The following is a 25,527-nucleotide window of genomic DNA, read 5'->3' as shown; positions in this document are numbered from 1 at the left end:
AATATTAGTGTTTTACTTTTCAATCATCTTTTTAAAATATATATAACTTTTCTTCCACTTTGACAGAGTATTTTGTGTAGATTGTAGAAAAAAAGACAATTAAATCCATTTTAATCCCAATTTGTAACACGTGGGAAAGTGTAGCCTCGTGGTTAGTGCATTGGACTAGTAACCGAAAGGTTGCATGTTGAAATCCCCGAGCTGACAAGGTACAAAATCTGTCGTTCTTAACTGACTTGCCTAGTAAAATAAAGGTTAAAAAAAGTATAGGGTTGTGAGTACTTTCTGATGGCACTGTCCTTTAATTTTATATCTGAGAGAAGTACTTTCTCGATAGACATCAAAGCCAAGACTGACAGTGGGGCCAATCCGGTGGTGTTCCTAGAGTAAGTCTTGATCAGTTTCAGGGTGGAAAATGTGGACACAGGAATGGTCAATACCAGACAGGTAAGCAGATACAGTTGGTGCATACTCTCATTCAGCCTCTTCTGCAGGAGAACATGGAGAAGATCGGCCGGGATCCTACCCTCGAAGTCAGACATGGAGTACATTACTGTGAGTTCAGTTTGGAGCTGCAACAGATCAAAGTTGGTGTCATAGCTTTCCTCAAGACTTGAGGATGCAGTACTGGGGAGGTTTCACTATACCTGGGGAACTGTTGTGGGTCAAAGAGGACCCATAAGCCTTTCATTGTCCTTGAATGTATACGTTTCTCCAGATCAGTGACTGAGAAGACTTGACTTTAGCTACAGTACCAGTCAAACGTTTGGACACACCCACTCATTCCAGGGTTTTTATTTATGGGTACTATTTTCTACAATGTAGAATAATTGTGAAGACATAAAAATGTATTTCCTTAATGCGTTTGAGCCAATCAGTTGTGTTATGACAAAGGAAAAAGAACAAGTCCATATTATGACAAGAACAGCTCGAATAAGCAAAGAGAAATGACAGTCAACCATTACTTTAAGACATGAAGGTCAGTCAATCCGGAAAATTTGAAGGTTTCTTCAAGTGCCGTCGCAAAAACCATCAAGCGCTATGATGAAACTGGCTCTCATGAGGACCGCCACAGGACAAGAAGACCCAGAGTTTCCTCTGCTGCAGAGGATAAGTATATTACAGTTACCAGCCTCAGAAATTGCAACCCAAATAAATGCTTCACAGAGTTCAAGTAACAGACATATCTCAACATCAACTGTTCATAGGAGACTGCGTGAATCGGGCCTTCATGGTCGAATTACTGCAACAACAAAAAAACACTACTAAAGGACACCAATAAGAAGAGACTTGCTTGGGCAAAGAAACATGAGCAATGGACATTAGACCGAGATTTTTGGTTCCAACCGCTGTGTCTTTGTGAGACGCAGAGTAGGTGAACGGATGATCTCTGCATGTGTGATTCCCACCGTGAAGCATGGAGGTGTGATGGTGTGGGGGTGCCTTTCTGGAGACACTGTCAGTGATTTATTTAGAATTCAAGGCACACTTCAAGGCACATATACACTTAACCAGCATGGCTACCACAGCATTCTGCAGCGATACGCCATCCCATCTGGTTTGTAGTTAGTGGGACTATAATTTATTTTTCAACAGGACAATGACCTAAACAACTCCTCCCAGGCTGTGTAAGGGCTATTTGACCAAGAAGGAATGTGATGGAGTGCTGTATCAGATGATCTGGCCTCCACAATCACCCGACCTCAACCCAATTGAGATGGTTTGGGATGAGTTGGACCGCAGAGTGAAGGAAAGCAGCCAACAAGTGCTCAGCATATGTAGGACATCCTTCAAGCATTCCAAGTGACTACCCCATGAAGCTGGTTGAGAGAATGCACATAATAATGAATTAACTGAGCCTGTAGGATTTTTTCTTTGACCTTTGCGTGTACTCCGTTTAGACCAGAGACCATGACTGCGGCCACATCGTAACACTGTGCCGCTACTTAGGGAGTGGATCCATACTCATCAAAAAAAAAACGAGAACCAGGGCTGCAACATCCGCTGCCCACTTGTCCTCGGTGACATCATACTCATCAAATCTCTCCTTCTCACCACCGTTGGTAGTTACATTGCTAATGTCTGTTGTCTCAACCCTAATGGTTATACAAGGTGTTCTTCTCACCACCTCCTTCATGGCATCTGCAATTACTTACATCTGCGACCGCTTGGATCAGGTCGTTCTGGATTTTGCTGGAAGTGCCAATGAACATGGTTGCTGTAGCAAGATGACAGTTTAGGGGGCTGTTATACTCAGCCAAAAAATCCAGCATCTCCACGTAGTTCCCTTTAATTAGCCGATTATTTTTCCCTCATCATGTCCTCTGAATGCCAGTTGTTGCGTGCCCAGAAAACAGTACTTGACTTGTACTGAAATAGGTTTTGTGTGTCGGTACTGTTTATATTTAAGAGCAGGAGCTCAACAATACTTTTGAGCTAATGTTCTATAAGGGGTGCAGGAGCTCTAGCAGGAGAAAAATGTAGGTGTCGGTACTCCGCCCCGGCGAGCTCCTGTAACAGTATAACTTTAGACTGTACCCTCGCCCATACCCGGGCACGAACCAGGGACCCTCTGCACACATCAACAACAGTCACCCACGAAGCATCGTTACCCATCGCTCCACAATAGCCGCGGCCCTTGCAGAGCAAGGGGAACTACTACTTCAAGGTCTCAGAGCAAGTGACGTCACCGATTGAAACGCTATTTAGCGCGCAACGCTAACCTGCTAGCTGTTTCACATCCGTTACACTCACGCCCAAGTCAAGCACTGCCAACAACACAGTGTGATTGAAGTGCTTCAGAATCTCCCTGTTCTGCCTGACTATCGCCTTGTAAGAAAGAGTCTCTCTGCATTGGTTCTCGTTAAACTGAATGGCTACTCTTGAGTCGCCAAATGTTTTTGAGCTCACTGTAGTTCGCAGGTGTGAAGTTGAGTTTTGGTGGCACAGAGCTGACTTCGTAAAACTGACTACGTCTTTGAAACCAGCACTGGCCCAGGTTGATATATTGTAGTGCTGGAGAGTACAATGGTAAGGGTTGTTGTCGGGAGAAAGAGATGAGGACCAAAGCACAGCGTGGTAAGTGTTCATGATGATTTTTAATTCAAACTCAGAACACTAAACAATAAATGACAACGTGAATTTACAAAACCGAAACAATACCGTGTGGCCCAAACACTCACACGGAAACAAACACCCACAAACCAAAAGCGAAACACAGGCTACCTAAGTATGATTCTCAATCAGGGACAACAATTGACAGCTGCCTCTGATTGAGAACCATACTAGGCCGAACTCAAAAACCAACATAGAAAAACAAACAGACTGCCCACCCCAACTCACGCCCTGACCATAATAAAACAAAGGAACTAAGGTCAGAACGTGACAACAATCCCAGCAGTACAGCTTCTTGGTTTGCTTACACCCAGTCATCCACGGTTAGCGCTCATAATTGTTAGCTTGAAAATACCTTTCAAATCACTTTCTTAGTTTTTGATTGGATTTTATTAGGATCCCCATTATCCAACGCTAATGGTGACAGCTAGCCTTACTGGGGTCCGACATATAACGAAAAAGACATTACAGACAAAATACTGTAGAATTTACATTCTTTTTAAAACATTAACGTGTGTGTGCATCTATCAGTTACACATACATGTCAGTACATACTCACAAGTAGGTCACATGGGGGAGAGGCATTGTGCCGTGGGGTGTTACTTTCTTTGTATTTTTTAAACCATGTTTGCGTTTCACTTGCGCTATTCACTTGCACTCATGGCTCTGTATAATACTGTATGTTTCCTTGAATTTGTTCTGGACCTGGCAACTGTGAAAAGACCCCTGGTGGCATGTCTGGTGGGGTAAATGTGTGTGTCAGTGTTGTGTGTAAGTTGACTATGCAAAACATTTTGAATATCCAACATGAATGTTTCTTATAAAAACAAGAAGTGACGCAGTCAGTCTTTCCTCAACTCTTAGCCAAGAGAGACTGGCATGCATAGTATTAATATTAGCCCTCTGATTACAATGAAGAGCAAGACGTGCCACTCTGTTCTGGGCCAGATGCAGCTTAACTATGTCTTTCCTTGCTGCACTCAACCACACGACTGGACCATAATCAAAATTAGGCTAAACTAGAGCTTGCTTTTTGGAGTGTGGCGTCAAAAAAGCAGAGCGTCTCTTTATTACGGGCAGACCTCTCCCCATCTTTACAGCCATTGAATCTATATGTTTTGACCATGACTGTTTAAAATCTAAGGTAACGCCAAGTAATTGAGTCTCCTCCACTTGTTCAACAGCCACACTATTCATTACCAGATTCAGCTGAGGTCTAGATCTTAGGAAATTATTTGTACCAAATACAATGCTCTTAGTTTTAGAGATGTTCAGGACCAGTTTATTACTGGCGACCCTTTCCAAAACAGACTGCAACTCTTTAAGGGTTTCAGTGACTTCATTAGCTGTGGTTGCTGATGTGCATATGGTTAAACCAGGATACATGGAAACACATGCTTTGTTTAATGCCAGTGGCAGGTCACTGGTAAAAATAGAAAATAGTAGAGGGCCTGGAGAGCTGCCCTGTGGTACACCACACTTTACATGTTTGACATTAGAGAAGTTTCCATTAAAGAAAACCCTTTGCTTCTATTAGATATATAACCATAACACAAGTTTTCTCAACAACAGGTTATGGTCAATAATATCAAAGGCTGCACTGAAATCTTACAGTACATTTCCCACTATCTTCTTATCAATTTTTTCAACTAATTATCAATCATTTGTGTCAGTGCAGTACATGTTGAGTGTCCTTCTCTATAAGCATGCTGAAAGTCTGTTGTTAATTTGTTTACAGAGAAATAGCATTGTATTTGGTCAAATTTTTCCAACAGTTTGCTAAGAGCTGACAGCAAGCTGATAGGTCTGCTGTTAGAACCAGTAAAGGCTGCTTTACCACTCTTGGGTAGCGGAATTACTTTGGCTTCCCTCCAGGCCTGAGGACAAAGACTTTCCTCTAGGCTCAGACTAAAGATATGACAGATAGGAGTGCCAATAGAGTCAGCTACCATCCTCAGTAGCTTCTTATCTAAGTTGTAGATGCCAGGAGGTTTGTCATTATTGATCGATAACAATTTTTCCACCTCTCCTACACTACCTTTACAAAATTCAAACTTGCTTTTCTTTCATTATTTGTTTTTATGCATGAATACGGTGGCTCACTGTTCGTTGTTAGCATTTCCTGCCTAAGTTTGCCCACTTTGCCAGTGAAGTAATCATTAAATTAATTGGCAACATCAAATGGTTTTGTGATGAATAAGCCATCTGATTCGATTAAAGTTTCATTTGTATTTCTGTCCATAATTTAATTTGAAGTACTCCAAAGTATTTTTCCATCATTCTTCATATCATTGATCTTGGCTTCATAATACAGTTTCTTCTTTTTGTTGAGTTTAGTCACATTCATTTCTCAATTTGCAGTAAATCAGCCAGTCAGACATATTAGCCACTCCCTTTGCACCATCTCCTTCAACCATACAGTTTTTCAATTCCTTATTAATCCATGGAGCCTTAACAGTTCTAACAATGAGTTTCTTAACAGGTGCATGTTTATCAATAATTGGAAGAAGCAATATTATACATTTATCAAGTGCACTGTTTGGATACTAATTATTAATCACATCAGACCAACAAATATGTTTTAACATCATCCAAATAAGAGTCACAGCAAAACATTTTGTATGATCTCTTATACACTATTTTAGGCCTAGCTTTTGGAACATTGACTTTCCTGGATATAGCCACTATATTGTGATCACTGCATCCAATGGGTATGGATACAACTTTAGAACAAAGTTCTACAGTATTAGTAAAATGTGATCGATACATGTGGATGATCTTGTTCCTGTAGTGTTTGTAAACACCCTGGTAGTTTGATTAATAACCTGAACCAAATTACAGGCACTTGTTACAGTGAAAAGCTTCCTATTGAGTGAACAGCTTGATGAAAACCAGTCGATATTCAGGTCTCCAACAAAGTAGACCTCAAGCATTTCACACATATTAGATACTGACTGTTAGCACTTGGATGCCTATAGCAACACCCCAAAAGAAAAGGCTTTAGATGTGCCAAGTGAACCCGCAACCACAACACTTCAATAACACTTGACATGAGATATTCTCTAAGCATTACAGGGATATGGCTTTAAATATACACCTTCTCCGTTAGCATTTCTGTCTCTTCTATAGATGTTACAGTTTAAGTCGGAAGTTTACATACACCTTAGCCAAATACATTTAAACTCAGATTTTCACAATTCCTGACATTTAAAACTTCATGTGGATGTTGATCCCCACTTGGGAACTTTCCCTAACACCCTCAGCTGGAATGTGGCGCATGGAACGCAAAAAAATATTCTTAAAAATATTTAACCTCCACACATTAACAAGTTCAATAGCTTAAATGAAAGATAAACACCTTGTTTATCTACCCAGCAAGTCAGATTTCTAAAATGTTTTACGGCGAAAACATAGCACATATTTATGTCAAACCACCACCAAAGACACAGCTAATTTGCATAGCCAAGTTGAACAAAATATGCAATCAACAAACGCAGGATTAAAAGAAAAATAAATCACTAACCTTTTGAAATCTTCATCAGATGACAGTAATATAACATGTTACACAGTACATTTGTTTTTTTTCTCAATAATATGCTATATATATATCCATAAATCTCTGTTTACAATTACGCATTGTTCAAAAAATGCTACTCAAATGTCCGGAGAAATGACGATAGCTCCGGCAGATAACGTCAGATAACAAGCAATACACATCATAAACTTTAACTAAATATGCATGTTCTACATATATATAGAAAGATACACTTCTTCTAAATGCAATCGCTGTGTTACATTTATTTTTAACGTTACAGAATTCGTTCACTAGGCTATAATATGAGTCGGCGCTCAGAAATTAGCATGATGGCTCCTCTATCTTGGAGTCCACAGAAACCCAAATTTAACACATAAATATTCCCTTACCTTTGCTGTTCTTCCATCAAAAGACCTGGAAGGAATTATACTCACCAAAAACATCGTTTAGTTGTGAAGTCTGTGTCTTTCGGTTATCAAACACGGCATATTTCGGTTGAAATGCAGCCAAAAGTCAAGCGGATGCGCACCAAAACGTCGAATTTACATATTATATGTCGACTAAACTTGTCAAACTATGTTCATAACCAAGCTTTAGCATGTTATAAAGGTGCACAACAATTCTCAGGACGAACAGAAACACACGCGTCGTTTAATTAGTCTAGGAAAAGAGTGAGCATCGGCGGAGAGCGCGCATGAATGTGACCTTTTTTTTCCGCGTGACCGAAAGGTTTCGGCCCGCCAAAACTCTCGTGAGCGTGCTATTCTCACAATGATAAGCCCCATTGAAAGCAGACATCGCGCTGAAGACATAGAAACTGTTCCCAGGTCTGTAGGCGCTTGGGAAGGGTGGGGGCGATGACGTCAAAGTTGGGCCAACTTTCATGATGACAAGAGAGAGTTTGGGAGAATGACTGCCCTGAGAGTTCTGCTTTACATACAGACATAATTTCAACGGTTTTAGAAACTTTAGTGTTTTCTATTCAATAATATTTTTTATATGCATATATTAGCAATTTTTGAAAGATTTTTTTTCTGTTTAATATGGGCACGCAATTACTCCAAAGGGGGCAGCAGACAGCCCTATCCTTAACAGGTGTTAATCCTACTAAAATATTCCCTGTTTTAGGTCAGTTAGGATCGCCACTTTATTTTAATGTGAATGTGAAATGTCAGAACAATAGTAGAGAGAGTGATTTATTTCAGATTTATTTCAGCTTTTATTTCTTTCATCACATTCCCAGTGGGTAAGGAGTTTACATACACTCAATTACTACTTGGTAGCATTGCCTTTTAAATTGTTTAACTTGGGACAAAAGTTTTGGGTAGCCTTCCACAAGCTTCCCACAATAAGTTGGGTGAATTTTGGCCCATTCCTCCTGACAGAGCTGGTGTAACTGAGTCAGGTTTGTAGGCCTCCTTGCTCACACACGCTTTTTCAGTTCTGCCCACAAATGTTCTAGAGTATTGAGGTCAGGGCTTTGTGATGGCCACTCCAATAACTTGACTTTGTTGTCCTTAAGCCATTTTCCCACAACTTTGTAAGTATGCTTGGAGTCATTGTCCATTTGGAAGACCCATTTGCGACCAAGCTTTAACTTCCTGACGTGAGATGTTGCTTCAATATATCCCAGAATTTTCCTTCCTTATGATGCCATGTATTTTGTGAAGTGCACTAGTCCCTCCTGCAGCAAAGAAAGCACCCCCACAACACGATGTTGCCACCCTCGTGTTTCACGGTTGGGATGGTGTTCTTCGGCTTGCAAGCCTGCCCCTTTTTCCTCCAAACATAACCATGCTCATTACAGCCAAACAATTATATTTTTGTTTCATCAGACCAGAGGACATTTCTCCAAAAAGTACGATCTACTACATTTTTGTTTCTGAGGTCTTGGCTGATTTCTTTTGATCATCCCATGATGTCAAGCAAAGAGGCACTGAGTTTGAAGGTAGGCCTTGAAATACATCCACAGGTACACCTCCAATTGACTCAAATGATGCCAATTAGCCTATCAGAAGCTTCTGAAGCCATGACATAATTTTCTGGAATTTTCCAAGCTGTTTAAAGGCACAGTCAGCTTAGTGTATGTAAACTTCTGACCCACTGGAATTGTGATATAGTGAATTATAAGTGAAATAATCTGTCTGTATACAATTGTTGAAAAAGTTATTTGTCATGCACAAAGTAATGTCCTAACTGACTTGCCAAAACTATAGTTTGAAATATGTGGAGTGGTTGAAAAACACATTTTAATGACTCCAACCTAGGTGTATGTAAACTTTCGACTTCAACTGTATTTCCTTGTACTTTTATTGCTGTATCATCAAATGAATTATCTAAGTGAGTCTCAGAAATGGCTAATATATGAATGTTATCTGGCCTGGCTCTCTCAACCCTTCCAGGCCTCTGGATGGTAGGGTGGATAATAAGCATGTCATAGCAGATGTAAGCAATGTCCCCACACTCTCTGGCAGCTTTCATGGCTGGGATATGTTCTTTCCTTTTCTGGCGCACAGCTTCAGGATCGTCCTTGTTGAGGAAGATATACATTCTTCTCAAGTTCTTGGCTCTTTCCAGAACAGCTACCTTGTCCTTGAACCTCAGGAACTTGACCATTATCAACCTGGGCCTGTCACCTGGGCCGGTGGTGGGTTTTCCAGTCCTGTGGGCTCACCCCACCTCAATCTTCCTGTGGTCCATCTTCAAGATCATTCCCCTCACTTTGTCCTCAGACTCCATCCAGGTCTCATGGAGATTCTGCAATTTCGTCCACTAACCTTGATTGTCCCTCGAGGTAGTCTGATTTATCTGTAATTTTTTATAATGGATTCACACACAGAACTGATGTCCTCTCTCAATGACTTACAGATTGCTGCCATCTTGCAGTTTTCCCTTTTTCAACTTGTCGAGCTGACCCTGGGAGAACTGCAAACTGTTCTTCAGGTCCTGGACCTCTCTGGTCAGGTCATCCATTATTTTATTAGTTGAATCCACCAGTATTAGGACAAAACACTAAGTTTTTTCTTTTTGTTAATTTAAAAGATCCTTCATGTGTGATAGAGAGACACCACTGTCCTCAACGGTACTCCCACCGGCTTTGATCTTTGTCATGGTAGCTGGCAATGTAGATTACGCTGTTACTCCTCGCAGTTCCATACAGGGCAGGTCACAGAGAAGATTGAAAACAAACAGCAGGGATCTAGACAGCCACAAACCCGAGAGAATCTGTGGTTCCAGCCACAATGGCTAATCGCATCGCAGGTTGTGTTCAAGCCCTCAAGAATACCCAGCTAGCTGGATAGGCAGCTAGCTAGCAGCTAGGCTGCTACGCCAAATAGCTCCTCAGATCCGGCCTTGGTCGGCAGGATCACTGGAAAGAGACTAGAAGTTCCAGGAACTGATGCCAACTGCAGTGCGGTATTCAAACTAAAAAGTTAGCTAGCTACTGGTGACGGAAAGAGAAAGAAAACAGTTTTCAGTTGAAGGTAACAGTATGCCACATGGAGGACAGTAGCAGGTGACCCAACTGTAGTTTGTGACAACTAAGATTTCCCATTGTAGCCAATTTAATTTCAGAAATTCCATGATTTTATATATTGAGTTTTAATCACGTAATAATTCAGAAACTAAATTTAAGTTACTTCTGAACTTTGAATTGATCCTCTCTCCTCATGAGGGAGAGATACAATCTTAAAGATGTGTGTTTATGGAAACAGAATTTCAATCCACAAGGAAATGTTTCTTAAAGATATCCTAAACTAAATATGTGTTTTTTAGTTGGCAGGGGTCTGTACTTCAACATCATTGTGTTTTGATATATTTCTAATAAGGCCAATAAATCAAAGCTTTTGTTTATTTAACATTTTGAGGATGGAAAATTATTGAAAATGTATTTATGCCTTCAAGCTCCTGTGAACTTCACATATTGGTGCTCATGGATTCATGCAAGTCACACATGCGCAAGAGGCCCCGCAACCTGGTCGTCACTTGTTACCACGGATACATTGTAGAAATAGGATTGGGTTTATGACTGTATCTTCTTAAAATGTGATTTTAAACCTAGCCACACTGCTAACTGTATGCCTGATCCTAACCGACATTAAGACCAAAAAGCACATTTTGTTTTTAGAAATTGTTACGATATTGACTTTGGGTAACTAGTGGAAACGCCGCAAGTCAACCTCCGGCTTTCTCAAAATGTACGAACCTCTTGCCATTCCTCGGTATCGGAGGAGAATCGCGCTCATGCGTTGTCCTCTGCGAACTCACGTGACACCTTTAGTTCCGGTAGCTGTAGTTTCCGCCGCAATACCCTGTTTACTTTCTGGCTTTGAGACATTTTAAAACAAAACTGCATTGTCGTCTACGTGTTTACAGAGCTCTGCCATAGCTGCATTCGCTAACACCTCCATAATAGAGTATTTTAGTGTGGAAAACCATAGCTGTTGGTATTGTTAACGAACATTAGCCAAGTCCTGTCTCCAACGAATTAAATGCTGCCTAGGGCAAGAACGTGATGCTGTGCAGTTAAATTAGTAATATTTCGAGTACCATGGTCTTAAAGTCTAAATAACAATAAAAACGCTAAGGTGAACATTGTTCTTGGTCACTTTACGTCCGTCTACACTGAAGAGAAATAATGTTATTGGTTGGCATCACAGCTCAAAGGTGTAGTTAGATGAAAAATGTATGCGTGCTTTTTTTAGAAGTACGGTACTGCTTATTATGTTACACATCAAATCTCCTATGACAAGTACTGTATCTTTGAAGCTGAGAGCAGACTTGTTTAGAAAGGACAGTGTGTCAGCAAAAAATAGAGTAGAAAATTAATAATACTTTATTCCATCTACATCACCTCAGTAAGGTAAATATTAAACTCCTTGTTCTAGCCTCGGTTTACGGTCTCTCTAAAAACAGGTATTTACTCAAGCCTGTTTCAAATTCCAAGTTAACGAGGGGCATGTGATTAATTATCCTCTTACCCCAAGACACTTCACACTATATTTAAGTATAGTTCCCAGATATCCCCAGCATACTTCTCAAGCCACACCGCTATGATTTTTCCCCTTTGTGGACACTCTTATGTCTGATAAGGCTAGTCAGGAAGGAGAAGCTCTTGTAACATAGTTTGCACTTGAAGGGCTTTTCCTTGGTGTGAACGGTCTGGTGCCTCTTCACATAATTTGCATCAGCGAAGCGCTTCCCACACGTGGGACAGACATACGGCTTGTCAGCATCTGTCCTAATGCTCTGCCTCCCCCGTTGTGACCCAATGACACCAGAGGTAGACGCAGGTGCCACCACCCTCAGGTGGTTAGTCTTTGAGCTCCCTCCTTGACCTCTAGCCATTGTTTGGGTGTTGTTGGGATTGTGTGCTGTGTTATAAGCTAGGTAGCTCTTGTGATGAACACCCATTCTGACCCTGTCTGTATTGGTGGGGTAACCATGAGGTAACTGAGGAAGGCTAGACCCAGGTCCAGGCTTTCTATTAACCCATTCACCAGGCATTAGATGTGTCCCTGAAGGAGAAGACAGACTTGCTGATAGACTACCTCCAGAGGGGTCTCCCACCAGTCTCTGTGAAGGCTGAAGCCCAGGGTGACCTGCTCTGTTCATCATGGATACTGTGGTGTTTGTATCATAGGAACAGGAGGGTCTATCTCTATCAGCCCCAGGCCCTGCTCCATCCCTGCACTGAGACTGTGAAGAGAAGGGTCTGGTCTGCAGACTGGATCCCTGACTGGAGCCTTTGTTTCTTTGATAACCACCAAGACTGAGGTTGTTCAGTCCACCTGTCCACTGGTTTTGTTCTGTGTGGTGATGTCTCTGTCCCTTGTGGTTCAGGCCTGGTTTTGAGCCGGGAAGGAAGAGCGACGGCTCCGGATCTAGGGTTCTGATCCGGGGCCAGGCTTTGTGACCAGCCACCTCAGAGGTCCAGTCTCTCCCGCAAGCAACACCAGATATCAACTGGTCCTCTGTAAACTAAACAGAAAAGCATAAAGGTTTATATAAGAAACTCTTTGCTGTACACACAGAAACATGACATGATATTATAAAATGTTAACCACAGTCAAACACATCTCGAACACTGATTGAAGTACCTAACAATATGGAGCCATTGGAGTTTATTATAAAACATTTCCATATGTGTTGATTCAAGAATTAGTATTATGTTTTGGTTAGACTGAGACGGGAAACTCAGTCCCTGCAATGATATAGTCAGTCAACACAGAGTAAATTTTGTATTTAATTTAAACAAAATGGTCTTACACTCAACTTTGAGGTACAGTACTTTTATTGCACAAAATCACAAGTAGAATAACTTTTCTCACTATGGTAACACTTTATATTTTCTGTAAATGTGGTACCCTCACAGTGATAAAATGCATTTTAGAATACTTTGGAAAATGTAAAACTTCACACACAGCTTCACCACTTCATGTCAAGTAAACATGAATTAAGGCACTATAATTTCCTCATTATAAAACACCAGGATCAAAACAGGACAAGTGTCACTTTTCATTAGTGAAAAGTTTTTACAGACACCATCACCATATAATTTACTCTACCTCATCATACTCATTATTTCCTCAGTTCACCTCATCCAGTTCCACATACATCCAAAACCAACAGAATTAACTACAAACTAACTACTACTACATTACATGTCAGTATACTCTATACATGGGCCCTGTGCATTTTCTGCTGGTGTATCCTGAGGTAGCTCCTCTCTGAAAACCTCTTCCCACAGTGCATACAGGCAAACGGCCTCTCTCCCGTGTGGACCTTCAGGTGCATCTTCAGCTGGTGCTGGTGAGAGAACCTCTTCTCACACTGGGGGCAGCTGTAGGGTTTCTCCCCGGTGTGGACCCTCTGGTGCCTCTTCAGGCTGGACGATTGGGAGAAACTGCCCCGGCACAGTTGGCAAACAAATGGTTTCTCCCCCGTGTGAATCCTCTGGTGAATCTCCACCTGTTGGGGGAAACTGAAGGCTTTCCCACAGAAAGAACACGGGAAGCGCTTCTCTGTGGCGCAGCCACCTTTACTGATTCCGTCTCTACTTCTGTCATCTGTCAATTGGCTTGTGTAGCTATTTAGTGTTGAGGCACTGACATTGTCGGGGGTCTGGTTTAACATTTGGAAAGTGTGGGGAGGACGAAGGCCAGGAAGTGTCTGAGTTGTCACAGGATCCATGTTCCATTTGATAGATCCTATAGAAGGCAGGCTGAAGGCAGAACCTGTTAGGTGGTTAACCTGAGGTGCCATCAGTCTCTCCGAATCACAACTATAAGAGCAGGATGGAGCATCGCTAGCCAAGTCTGTGTCTGTTCTTTCAAGCCACATACCTCCCTGTCCCCGCAGACCAAATCGACGCCTCACTCTTATCTCTGACAATCTGTTGTCTTGGAGACTAAGTTTGGTCGTTGTTTTGTGTTCGACTGTCTGTTTCTGGTTAACAGTGTTGTTCCCCAGCCCAGAGTTGATGATGCTGTCCCATCCACTGACCTCCACTATGTCGCTACTGGTCCTGGCCTGCTCCGTGATGTTGTCCCCTGGAGCCTTGGCTGCACTGGTCGGGGTCTGGAAATCCAAGATGGCCACCCAGTCTCCTCTGTTATCCTCCAGCCAATCACCTGGAGGTTACAAAATAGACTACAAACATGGCACAGAAAACTGTACATATGAAGTTTTTTTTGTTGTCAATTTCCTGGTGAAGTTCGTACATGTGTGGGTTTTAGTATGTAAGTATACATTGTACTGATTTCATTTTATTGAATGAAGAGAAAATAATAGCCAGGCGTATCCCAATGAAGTAGCTATATCTATTATGTTCTGTATATTTAGGTCTCTCTTACCTTGCTCCCCCATCTTTAGTCCACTCAGCAGATCAATGCTCTCTGGCCCATCTTCTATTGTCTCCTCTTTGACTATCAGCAGATCAGGCTTCCCATCCTCCATGTCTACTGACTGTAAGAAATACAGTGAGAGGATGTTGAATCAAGATATCTGATATGAGCACCGTGCTATGGAGCATCTTCTGATTGGGCAATGAGGGATTGATGTGATACTATGCAAACGTGTTATTTGAATTGATTATATGACACTCTAATGGTTTGATAATTGAAAGGCATGGTCCCACACGTAAGACAAAATGAATCAAGACCTGGGCCCTTATCCATAAAGAGTCTCAGAGTGGGGAGTGCTGATTGAGGATCTTGTCCCCACTTGTCTATTTAATCTTAGTCATTATGATCTAAAAGGCTAATTGAATCCTAGATCAGTACTCCTACTCTGAGAGGCTTTGTGGATCCGGGTACTGAACGAATACCATTCAGACAGTAGTTTACTGTGGGCTCACCTCCATGAGACTGTGTGTGTTCTTGTGCTGCTCAGCTGGTTCCTCTGTGGGTTCAGGAAGATGTGTAGTCTGGTTGTCCTCCATGACGATGGTCCCCTCAGGGTTCCCCAGACCCTCCTCACACCCCTCCTCCTTCACCAGCAGCACCTCTGGACCCTCCTCCTCCTGGAAGAGACAGGTGATACAGATTACAGACATACACTCCCTCAGTTATGCACACAGATAAAACGCACTTTCAACATGGAGTGTTTACCCATCCACACTATGAGTCCTATACTGTAGTTACAGAATAACTTCATTGTTGTTAAACCCATCATGGTGGACATAAATATGATGTTGTGGGCAAATATGAGTCAGCTATGATAAGTCATCATCAGACAAACCTGACTAAACTATTTTGACGTGTACAGTAGGTGTTAGTGTGTGGGTCTCGAGTCAATGAAAGTCTTCGAATGAAAAGTTCAGATTTTGTTTATTAAAACATAACAAAAAATTGCATGAACATGATAAACTGAATTAATTTTCTCATGAAGTGCCTTGTGACAATTTGAACATCATATAGCCTACACAGCACAAACAATATGAAACAGACTTTGTAGTCTTATATACCACACAATCTGTGGATATTTTCTGCTGACAACATTTAAAATAAATGTTTTAAATTCATGTAGGGTTTGATCTTCATGTCAGAAGCTATCATGTGGAATGGTTACTTTATATGTTATAGGGTGGAATGGTTTTTCTGCTGGTGTATCCTGAGGTATCTCCTCTCTGAGAACCTCTTCCCGCAGTGATTACAGGCGAATGGCCTCTCTCCCGTGTGGACCTTCAGGTGCATCTTCAGGTGGTCCTGGCGGGAGAACCTCTTCTCACACTGGGTACAGCTGAAGGGTTTCTCTCCTGTGTGGACCCTCTGGTGCCTCTCTACTTTCTGGAGGCAGCTGAAGCCTTTGTTACAGAACATGCAGAGGAACCGTTTCTCTTTAATATTGCCTGATGTGGCTCCCCTTCTCTGAGCCTGGGCTCGAGCCCTGTCATTTGAGTTCAATACCTCATCAAATCGGACACGGCCATGTGACTCGGAGGGCCCCATTGATGTGGACACTGGGTTTCGATCCCTGAACTCGTGTAAAGGGGAGCGGGTGACAACATTTAGATCGGTCTCTAAGCTTTCCCTGTAATCTAAGAAATCTCTGCCCTGTGAGTGTCCATCTCCAAGGTGACTATCTGCATTACATGTGGGAGGAGCATCGCCCTCTACTTTCACAGTCACTTCATCTACCACTATAACCTCCCTTTTCTTATCAAGGCAGCCTTCAGAGTATACACTACTACTGTAATGGTTCCTGTCCCCTCTAGACAGAACCGTCTGTGTCTCTAAACCCAAGGGCATGTTGCCAGGGTCCATTTTTGTAACGTAAGAATAAGACTGATCATCGCCGCCAGTGTCTAACACGTCACTATCACCATGGGAATGAACCATCTTCTGCCTATGGTGAAATACCGGTAAATACTCTGAGCAGGGAGCAGGAGGACAGCCCAGTCTCCCTAGCCTCAATCTCTCTGTGTCTGATCCTTTGTGTAAGAGCCTGTGTGTTACAGTTAAAGTCTTGGTCTCTGCCTCTGACTTGAGGACGGCGTTCAGCGTTCCACTGACCTCCGTGATGCTGCGTCGGGCGCTGGGCTGCGCTGGGGTGGTAGTGGGGTCCTCTGTGGCTACAGGGGGCGCTCCAGACACTCCAGTCTGGATGTCTCTGCTGTGCCGTGGGTCCTCCTCTCCTTCAGACCTCTCCTGCTTGAACCCAGGACCTGCAGCCTCTGCAGACTGACACAAGATGATAATGTTGTAGGGAAGTCTCATAAGCTCCCCTATGGCAGATAAATGAGGATGTACATGTAAGCAAGTGAATAGCTGAGGGTAGCCTTTCTGAAACAAACAGGCTACATTTGATTTCCAAAGTAATTGTAATTTGTAATGCAACACTATTACACTAACCTCTATCATGATAATGTGCTGGGTTGAGGTTCCACTCCCCTCATCAACAGTGATTTGTTGACCATCTCCCCATGTATTGTGTCCCGCTGGCTTCACAATAGTCCTGTGGCCTCCAGTGAGATGTCCTTCACCTGAGAGAGAGATTGGCGGCAAAAATGTGGTTAGCTACTGTCAATGCTATATTGTACACTTAACAATGTCTACAACTGGCAAGGATGTAACATAAATTCTTGATATACCATTTATTGCACTGATCAATGTATTATGCATCATATTGTTTTAATTGAGTAAATAATAGCCATGCAGTAAATCAATACATTGGTTTAGAATATTATATTGTCTATATATGCAAGATAACTAAGTAATCGGGTTAATTATTACATACAATCCAAAAACTGACCAATAACCAATTCTGGGTAATACATCTAAACAGACGGTAACTGCGTTATACATGATCCGCGACAGGCCACGCAGCTCATTGTACCTCTTGAAATTCCTCTGTATCGATCGAGGATCTTGACACTACTGGGACGACTGGTGAGGACGCGCTCTCGCATTGTCCTCTCTGCACGTTCCCGTGCCACCTTCAGTTCCAGTAGTTTCCTCCGCAATGTCCTGTTTTCTTTCCGGCTTTGAGTTATTTCCAAACGAAACACTGCATAGTCGTCGTCTACGAGTTTACAGATCTCTGCCACGGCTGCATTTGCCAGCACCTCCATAATGGAGGCTATTTGAGTGTGAAAAACCATACAGTTAGCCATTGTTAGAAGCTAGCTAGCGTTACGTAGAGAACATCTATCAACCAAGTCCCGTCTCTAGCGCGAATTAAGCACTACATGGGGTAAGTATTCGATGCTGTGCAGTTAAATTAATCATATTATGAGTTCCATGTTGTTAATAAACGTCTAAATACAAAAAAACGCTAACGTGGAAATTGTTTCTTGGTCACTGTTCACTCCCTTTACTTCTTCTTCGTATGCGTTTCCGGCAGGCTAGAAGGTTTGTTGCGTAGACTTATGCTGCTGCGTTTTACAGGATCGGAGTGTGAATTGCACATTTTGTCACAAAGGGGGGGGGGGGGGGCAAATGAATTGCACCAGCTAACCCTACACATACACTGAGTGTACAACACATTAGGAACACCTTCCCAATATTGAGTTGCACCCCCTTGTGCCCTCAGAACAGCCTCAATGCGTCAGCCATGGACGGCAAGTTGTTGAAAGTGGTCCACAGGGATGCTGTCCTATGTTGATTTCAATGCATCCCACATTTGTGTCAAGTTCCCTGGATGTTTTTTGGGTGGTGGACCATTAATGATTCCCACGGTTAACTGTTGAGTGTGAAAAATCCAGCAATGTTGTGGTTCTTGACACGAACCGGTGTGCCTGGCACCTACTACTATACCCCGTTCAAAGACACTTAAATCTTTTGTTGTCCGTTCACCCTCTGAATGGCACCCACACGTCTCAAGGCTTAAAAATCCTTCTTTAACCTGTCTCCTCCCCTTCATCTACACTGATTATGTGGATTTAACAGGTGATATTATTACAGGATAATAGCTTTCATCTGGTCAGTCTATGTCATGGAAAGGGAAGTGTCCTAATGTTTTGTACACTTAGTGTATATACCACTATACCCCAAAAATCCATTACTTGAACCCAACCAGATCCTACTTCAGGCCAACAGCCTGGGCGGATGGAACCCCTATCGCCTTCTCTTAAAACCCCCTGTAGATATTCTTCGCTAAAAATCTCTATTTTTTGGTGCAGTACAATTCAGTGCAGTACAATTAATAACCATAGCGCCCTACCTTACTGATACTCATCCTCTCTGGATCTCTCTATTCAGGGGGGGCTCAGCATAAAAACTATCTCAACCTGTCTCTCTCTCATAAGGCTCTTCTGATCCCCAGCTGCATGGGCGCCCCCACAGTTGACACTATATACTTTCTCTATCCCAACTTTACACTCCCTCTGACTCCCTATCTCCACACTGTTGCAACATGTCGGAATCCTTGGCACCAAAAGCACTGTAGTGGGTTCAGAACATAGGCCCTCACAGAATAGCAAATATTAACCTTACCAGGTAGAAACTCTGTGTCAAAGCTCAACAAGACAGACAGGGTATTCTGAGTCGCGCCATTGCCACAGGGTCTAAATCTCAGCATACGGCGCGCATCACAAACACCCAAAATATATTTTTTTAATTTGATCCACCTTTACTCTACGCCTCCCCATTGATCGCTCTTTTGAGAAAGCAAAGCACGACACAGGTTGATCCCAGAGGCACGTGACGTGGTTGCTCACTGCCTCTGGGCGGAGGATGCAAAAAAATTATATATAAAATTCCACCCAATCTTTGACAGGTCACATTTTGTCCTTTTAAATAGCTTGAAACAACATGGTCCGGCCGAATAGCAGGGATCCACTTTTTCCAATAAAGGTCACTCCTACCGGTCCAAAATCTTTCTAAATAAATCATTCTAAATTGAAGAGAAAGGATCTTATTGGTTGGCATCATAGTTCAAAGGGTGTGGTTAAATGAAAAAGGTATGCACACTGTTCTTTGAAATACGCTACTGCTCATTACATTACACATCAAATCTCCTATGATCAGTATCTTTCAAGCTCAGAGCACACTCGTTTAGAAAGAATAAGGTAGAAAATAATAGAACGACTTTATTTCATCTACATCACCTCAGTAAGGTAAATATTAATATCTCCTTGTTCTAGCCTAGTTTTAGTCTCTAAAAACAGGTATTTACACGTTTACACAATTAAACGTTAGCAAAGGGTTAATGCTGGGTATCAAATCAAATTTATTTATATAGCCCTTCGTACATCAGCTGATATCTCAAAGTGCTGTACAGAAACCCAGCCTAAAACCCCAAACAGCAAGCAATGCAGGTGTAGAAGCACGGTGGTTAGGAAAAACTCCCTAGAAAAGCCAAAACCTAGGAAGAAACCGAGAGAGGAACCAGGCTATGTGGGGTGGCCAGTCCTCTTCTGGCTGTGCCGGGTAGAGATTACATTTACATTTTACATTTAAGTCATTTGGCAGACGCTCTTATCCAGAGCGACTTACAAATTGGTGAATTCACCTTATGACATCCAGTGGAACAGCCACTTTACAATAGTGCATCTAAATCATTTAAGGGGGGTGAGAAGGATTACTTTATCCTATCCTAGGTATTCCTTAAAGAGGTGGGGTTTCAGGTGTTTCCGGAAGGTGGTGATTGACTCCGCTGTCCTGGCGTCGTGAGGGAGTTTGTTCCACCATTGGGGGGCCAGAGCAGCGAACAGTTTTGACTGGGCTGAGCGGGAACTGTACTTCCTCAGTGGTAGGGAGGCGAGCAGGCCAGAGGTGGATGAACGCAGTGCCCTTGTTTGGGTGTAGGGCCTGATCAGAGCCTGGAGGTACTGCGGTGCCGTTCCCCTCACAGCTCCGTAGGCAAGCACCATGGTCTTGTAGCGGATGCGAGCTTCAACTGGAAGCCAGTGGAGAGAGTGGAGGAGCGGGGTGACGTGAGAAAACTTGGGAAGGTTGAACACCAGACGGGCTGCGGCGTTCTGGATGAGTTGTAGGGGTTTAATGGCACAGGCAGGGAGCCCAGCCAACAGCGAGTTGCAGTAATCCAGACGGGAGATGACAAGTGCCTGGATTAGGACCTGCGCCGCTTCCTGTGTGAGGCAGGGTCGTACTCTGCGGATGTTGTAGAGCATGAACCTACAGGAACGGGCCACCGCCTTGATGTTAGTTGAGAACGACAGGGTGTTGTCCAGGATCACGCCAAGGTTCTTAGCGCTCTGGGAGGAGGACACAATGGAGTTGTCAACCGTGATGGCGAGATCATGGAACGGGCAGTCCTTCCCCGGGAGGAAGAGCAGCTCCGTCTTGCCGAGGTTCAGCTTGAGGTGGTGATCCGTCATCCACACTGATATGTCTGCCAGACATGCAGAGATGCGATTCGCCACCTGGTCATCAGAAGGGGGAAAGGAGAAGATTAATTGTGTGTTGTCTGCATAGCAATGATAGGAGAGACCATGTGAGGTTATGACAGAGCCAAGTGACTTGGTGTATAGCGAGAATAGGAGAGGGCCTAGAACAGAGCCCTGGGGGACACCAGTGGTGAGAGCGCGTGGTGAGGAGACAGATTCTCGCCACGCCACCTGGTGGGAACGACCTGTCAGGTAGGACGCAATCCAAGCGTGGGCCGTGCCGGAGATGCCCAACTCGGAGAGGGTGGAGAGGAGGATCTGATGGTTCACAGTATCGAAGGCAGCCGATAGGTCTAGAAGGATGAGAGCAGAGGAGAGAGAGTTAGCTTTAGCAGTGCGGAGCGCCTCCGTGATACAGAGAAGAGCAGTCTCAGTTGAATGACTAGTCTTGAAACCTGACTGATTTGGATCAAGAAGGTCATTCTGAGAGAGATAGCGGGAGAGCTGGCCAAGGACGGCACGTTCAAGAGTTTTGGAGAGAAAAGAAAGAAGGGATACTGGTCTGTAGTTGTTGACATCGGAGGGATCGAGTGTAGGTTTTTCAGAAGGGGTGCAACTCTCGCTCTCTTGAAGACGGAAGGGACGTAGCCAGCGGTCAGGGATGAGTTGATGAGCGAGGTGAGGTAAGGGAGAAGGTCTCCGGAAATGGTCTGGAGAAGAGAGGAGGGGATAGGGTCAAGCGGGCAGGTTGTTGGGCGGCCGGCCGTCACAAGAAGCGAGATTTCATCTGGAGAGAGAGGGGAGAAAGAGGTCAGAGCACAGGGTAGGGCAGTGTGAGCAGAACCAGCGGTGTCGTTTGACTTAGCAAACGAGGATCGGATGTCGTCGACCTTCTTTTCAAAATGGTTGACGAAGTCATCTGCAGAGAGGGAGGAGGGGGGAGGGGGAGGAGGATTCAGGAGGGAGGAGAAGGTGGCAAAGAGCTTCCTAGGGTTAGAGGCAGATGCTTGGAATTTAGAGTGGTAGAAAGTGGCTTTAGCAGCAGAGACAGAGGAGGAAAATGTAGAGAGGAGGGAGTGAAAGGATGCCAGGTCCGCAGGAGGCGAGTTTTCCTCCATTTCCGCTCGGCTGCCCGGAGCCCTGTTCTGTGAGCTCGCAATGAGTCGTCGAGCCACGGAGCGGGGGGGAGGACCGAGCCGGCCTGGAGGATAGGGGACATAGAGAGTCAAAGGATGCAGAAAGGGAAGAGAGGAGGGTTGAGGAGGCAGAATCAGGAGATAGGTTGGAGAAGGTTTGAGCAGAGGGAAGAGATGATAGGATGGAAGAGGAGAGAGTAGCGGGGGAGAGAGAGCGAAGGTTGGGACGGCGTGATACCATCCGAGTAGGGGCAGTGTGGGAAGTGTTGGATGAGAGCGAGAGGGAAAAGGATACAAGGTAGTGGTCGGAGACTTGGAGGGGAGTTGCAATGAGGTTAGTGGAAGAACAGCATCTAGTAAAGATGAGGTCGAGCGTATTGCCTGCCTTGTGAGTAGGGGGTTATAACAGAACATGGCCAAGATGTTCAAATGTTCATAAATGACCAGCATGGTCGAATAATAATAAGGCAGAACAGTTGAAACTGGAGCAGCAGCACGGCCAGGTGGACTGGGGACAGCAAGGAGTCATCATGTCAGGTAGTCCTGGGGCATGGTCCTAGGGCTCAGGTCCTCCGAGAGAGAGAAAGAAAGAGAATTAGAGAGAGCATATGTGGGGTGGCCAGTCCTCTTCCGGCTGTGCCGGGTGGAGATTATAACAGAACATGGCCAAGATGTTCAAATGTTCATAAATGACCAGCATGGTCGAATAATAATAAGGTAGAACAGTTGAAACTGGAGCAGCAGCACGGCCAGGTGGACTGGGGACAGCAAGGAGTCATCATGTCAGGTAGTCCTGGGGCATGGTCCTGGGGCTCAGGTCCTCCGAGAGAGAAGGAGAGAATTAGAGAACGCACACTTAGATTCACACAGGACACCGAATTGGACAGGAGAAGTACTCCAGATATAACAAACTGACCCCAGCCCCCGACACATAAACTACTGCAGCATAAATACTGGAGGCTGAGACAGGAGGGGTCAGGAGACACTGTGGCCCCACCCGAGGACACCCCCGGACAGGGCCAAACAGGAAGGATATAACCCCACCCACTTTGCCAAAGCACAGCCCCCACACCACTAGAGGGATATCTTCAACCACCAACTTACCATCCTGAGACAAAGCTGAGTATAGCCCGCAAAGATCTCCGCCATGGCACAACCCAAGGGGGTGCCAACCCAGACAGGATGACCACATCAGTGAATCAACCCACTCAGGTGACGCACCCCCTCCAGGGACGGCATGAGAGAGCCCCAGTAAGCCAGTAACTCAGCCCCTGTAATAGGGTTAGAGGCAGAGAATCCCAGTGGAAAGAGGGGAACCGGCCAGGCAGAGACAGCAAGGGTGGTTCGTTGCTCCAGAGCCTTTCCGTTCACCTTCCCACTCCTGGGCCAGACTACACTCAATCATATGACCCACTGAAGAGATGAGTCTTCAGTAAAGACTTAAAGGTTGAGACCGAGTTTGCGTCTCTGACATGGGTATGTGGTTGATTACCCTCTTACCTCAAGACACTTCACATGATAACTATAATATGTCAGATAAATATATATATATATATATTTTATTTTTTACCTTTAACGTAAATTACCTAGAAACGCTTAACCTTCAATTGTTTTAATATTCCATACACTACCGGTCAAAAGTTTTAGAACACCTACTCATTCAAGGGTTTGTCTTTATTATTATTATTTTTTTACATTTTCTACATTGTAGAATAATAGTGAAGACATCAAAACTATGAAATAACACATATGGAATCATATAGTAACCAAAAAAAGTATTAAACAAATCAAATAGCCACCCTTTGCCTTAATGACAACTTTGCATACTGTTGGCATTAGCTCAACCAGCTTCATGAGGTAGTCACCTGGAACACATTTCAATTAACAGGTGTGCCTTCATAAGTTAATTTGTGGAATTTCTTTCCTTCTTAATGCGTTTGAGCCAATCGGTTGTGTTGTGACATGGTAGGGGGGGATACAGAAGATAGCCATATTTGGTAAAAAAAAACAAGTCCATATTATGGCAAGAACAGCTTAAGCAAAGAGAAACGACAGTCCATCATTCCTTTAAGAAATGAAGGTCAGTCAATATTTTATTTTTATTTATTTAGCCTTTATTTAACCAGGAAAGGCTCATTGAGATTAAAATATATTTTTCAAGAGCGCCCTGGCCAAGATAGGCAGCACCAAGTCATTACAAAAAAATTACAGACAGACAACATGAGAAACTTCAAGTAATCTAGTAAAAACCATTGAATTCACGGGAGTATAAAACAGCAAATTAAAAACATTGACAGGTCAGGGAATCAGCCTCAAAATCCTTCATCAGTGATTTAAAAACACCAATCGGGACAAGTTCTTCCAATATGGAGCATTTCAAGAACTTTGAAAGTTTCTTCAAGTAGTCACAAAAACCATCAGGCGCTATAATGAAACTGGCTCTAATGAGGACCGCCACAGGAATGGAAGACCCAGAGTTTCCTCTGCTGCAGAGGATAAGGTTATTAGAGTTACCAGCCTCAGAAATTGCAGCCCAAATAAATGCTTCACAGAGTTCAAGTAACAGACACATCTCAACATCAACTGTTCATGGACTGTATGGATCAGGCCTTCTTGGTCGAATTGCTGCAAATAAACCACTACTAAAAGACACCAATAAGAAGAAGAGACTTGCATGGGCCAAGAAACACAAGTAATGGACATTAGACTGGTGAATTTGTCCTTTGGTCTGGAGTCCAAAGTTGAGATTTTTGGTTCCAACCCCGTGTCTTTGTGTTATGCAGTGTGGGTGAACGGTTTATCTCTGCATGTGTATTTCCCACAGTAAAGCATGGAGGAGGAGGCGCTATGGTGTGGGGGTGCTTTGCTGGTGACACTATCAGTGATTTAACCATTATGGCTACCACAGCATTCTGCAGCAATACACCATCCCATATGGTTTGCGCTTAGTGGGACTATCATTTGTTTTTCAACAGGACAATGACCCGACACACATCCAGGCTGTGTAAGGGCTATTTGACCAAGAAGGAGAGTGATGGATTGCTGCATCAGATGACCTGGCCTCTACAATCCCCCGACCTCATCCAAATTGAGATTGTTTGGGATGAGTTGGACCACAGAGTGAAGGACAGCAGCCAACAAGTGCTCAGCATATGTGGGAACTCCTTCAAGACTGTTGGAAGAGCATTCCATTACATCATCTGAGGTTTTTGTGTTGTGCCCACCAACGGTTGAGACAACATGCTCATGAATACAGGGGGGGGGGTCATTTCAATCATAAAAATATAATTCACAGAGTGGACCTATTCCTTCAGACCACAGCAATTGAGTTGATACACCATTTGAAATGTAAATTGAATAGAAATCCAGTTTAATTGGTCACATTACACGTGATTAGCAGATGTTATTGTGGGTGTAGTGAAATGCTTGTGCTTCTAGCTCCGACAGTG

General features: G+C 43.6%; 1 protein-coding gene across 3 annotated transcripts; it reads right to left on the bottom strand.

Annotated features, from left to right (window-relative positions):
* Positions 1–11,470: 11,470 nt before the first annotated feature.
* On the bottom strand, positions 11,471–17,984 carry LOC135506881 (neurotrophin receptor-interacting factor homolog). Of its 3 annotated transcripts, XM_064926297.1 has the most exons (7): positions 17,489–17,984; positions 17,005–17,135; positions 16,666–16,833; positions 15,009–15,173; positions 14,506–14,617; positions 14,156–14,283; positions 11,471–12,631 (listed from the first exon to the last, which is right to left on the bottom strand). In XM_064926297.1, exons 1-7 carry the CDS (start codon positions 17,763–17,765, stop codon positions 11,702–11,704), a joined length of 1,911 nt encoding a protein of 636 aa, XP_064782369.1. In that variant the 5' UTR covers positions 17,766–17,984; the 3' UTR covers positions 11,471–11,701. The 3 variants fall into 3 exon arrangements, with proteins under 3 accessions (XP_064782369.1, XP_064782371.1, XP_064782370.1); XM_064926299.1 differs by lacking the exon at positions 17,489–17,984 and having other exon boundaries at positions 16,666–16,877; positions 17,005–17,061; XM_064926298.1 differs by lacking the exon at positions 11,471–12,631 and having other exon boundaries at positions 12,936–14,283.
* Between the last annotated feature and the right edge of the window lie 7,543 nt (positions 17,985–25,527).

Source organism: Oncorhynchus masou, chromosome 20 (genome assembly GCF_036934945.1).
Source record: "Oncorhynchus masou masou isolate Uvic2021 chromosome 20, UVic_Omas_1.1, whole genome shotgun sequence".
NCBI lineage: Eukaryota > Metazoa > Chordata > Actinopteri > Salmoniformes > Salmonidae > Oncorhynchus > Oncorhynchus masou.
This window is presented reverse-complemented; position numbering and strand designations above follow the sequence as displayed.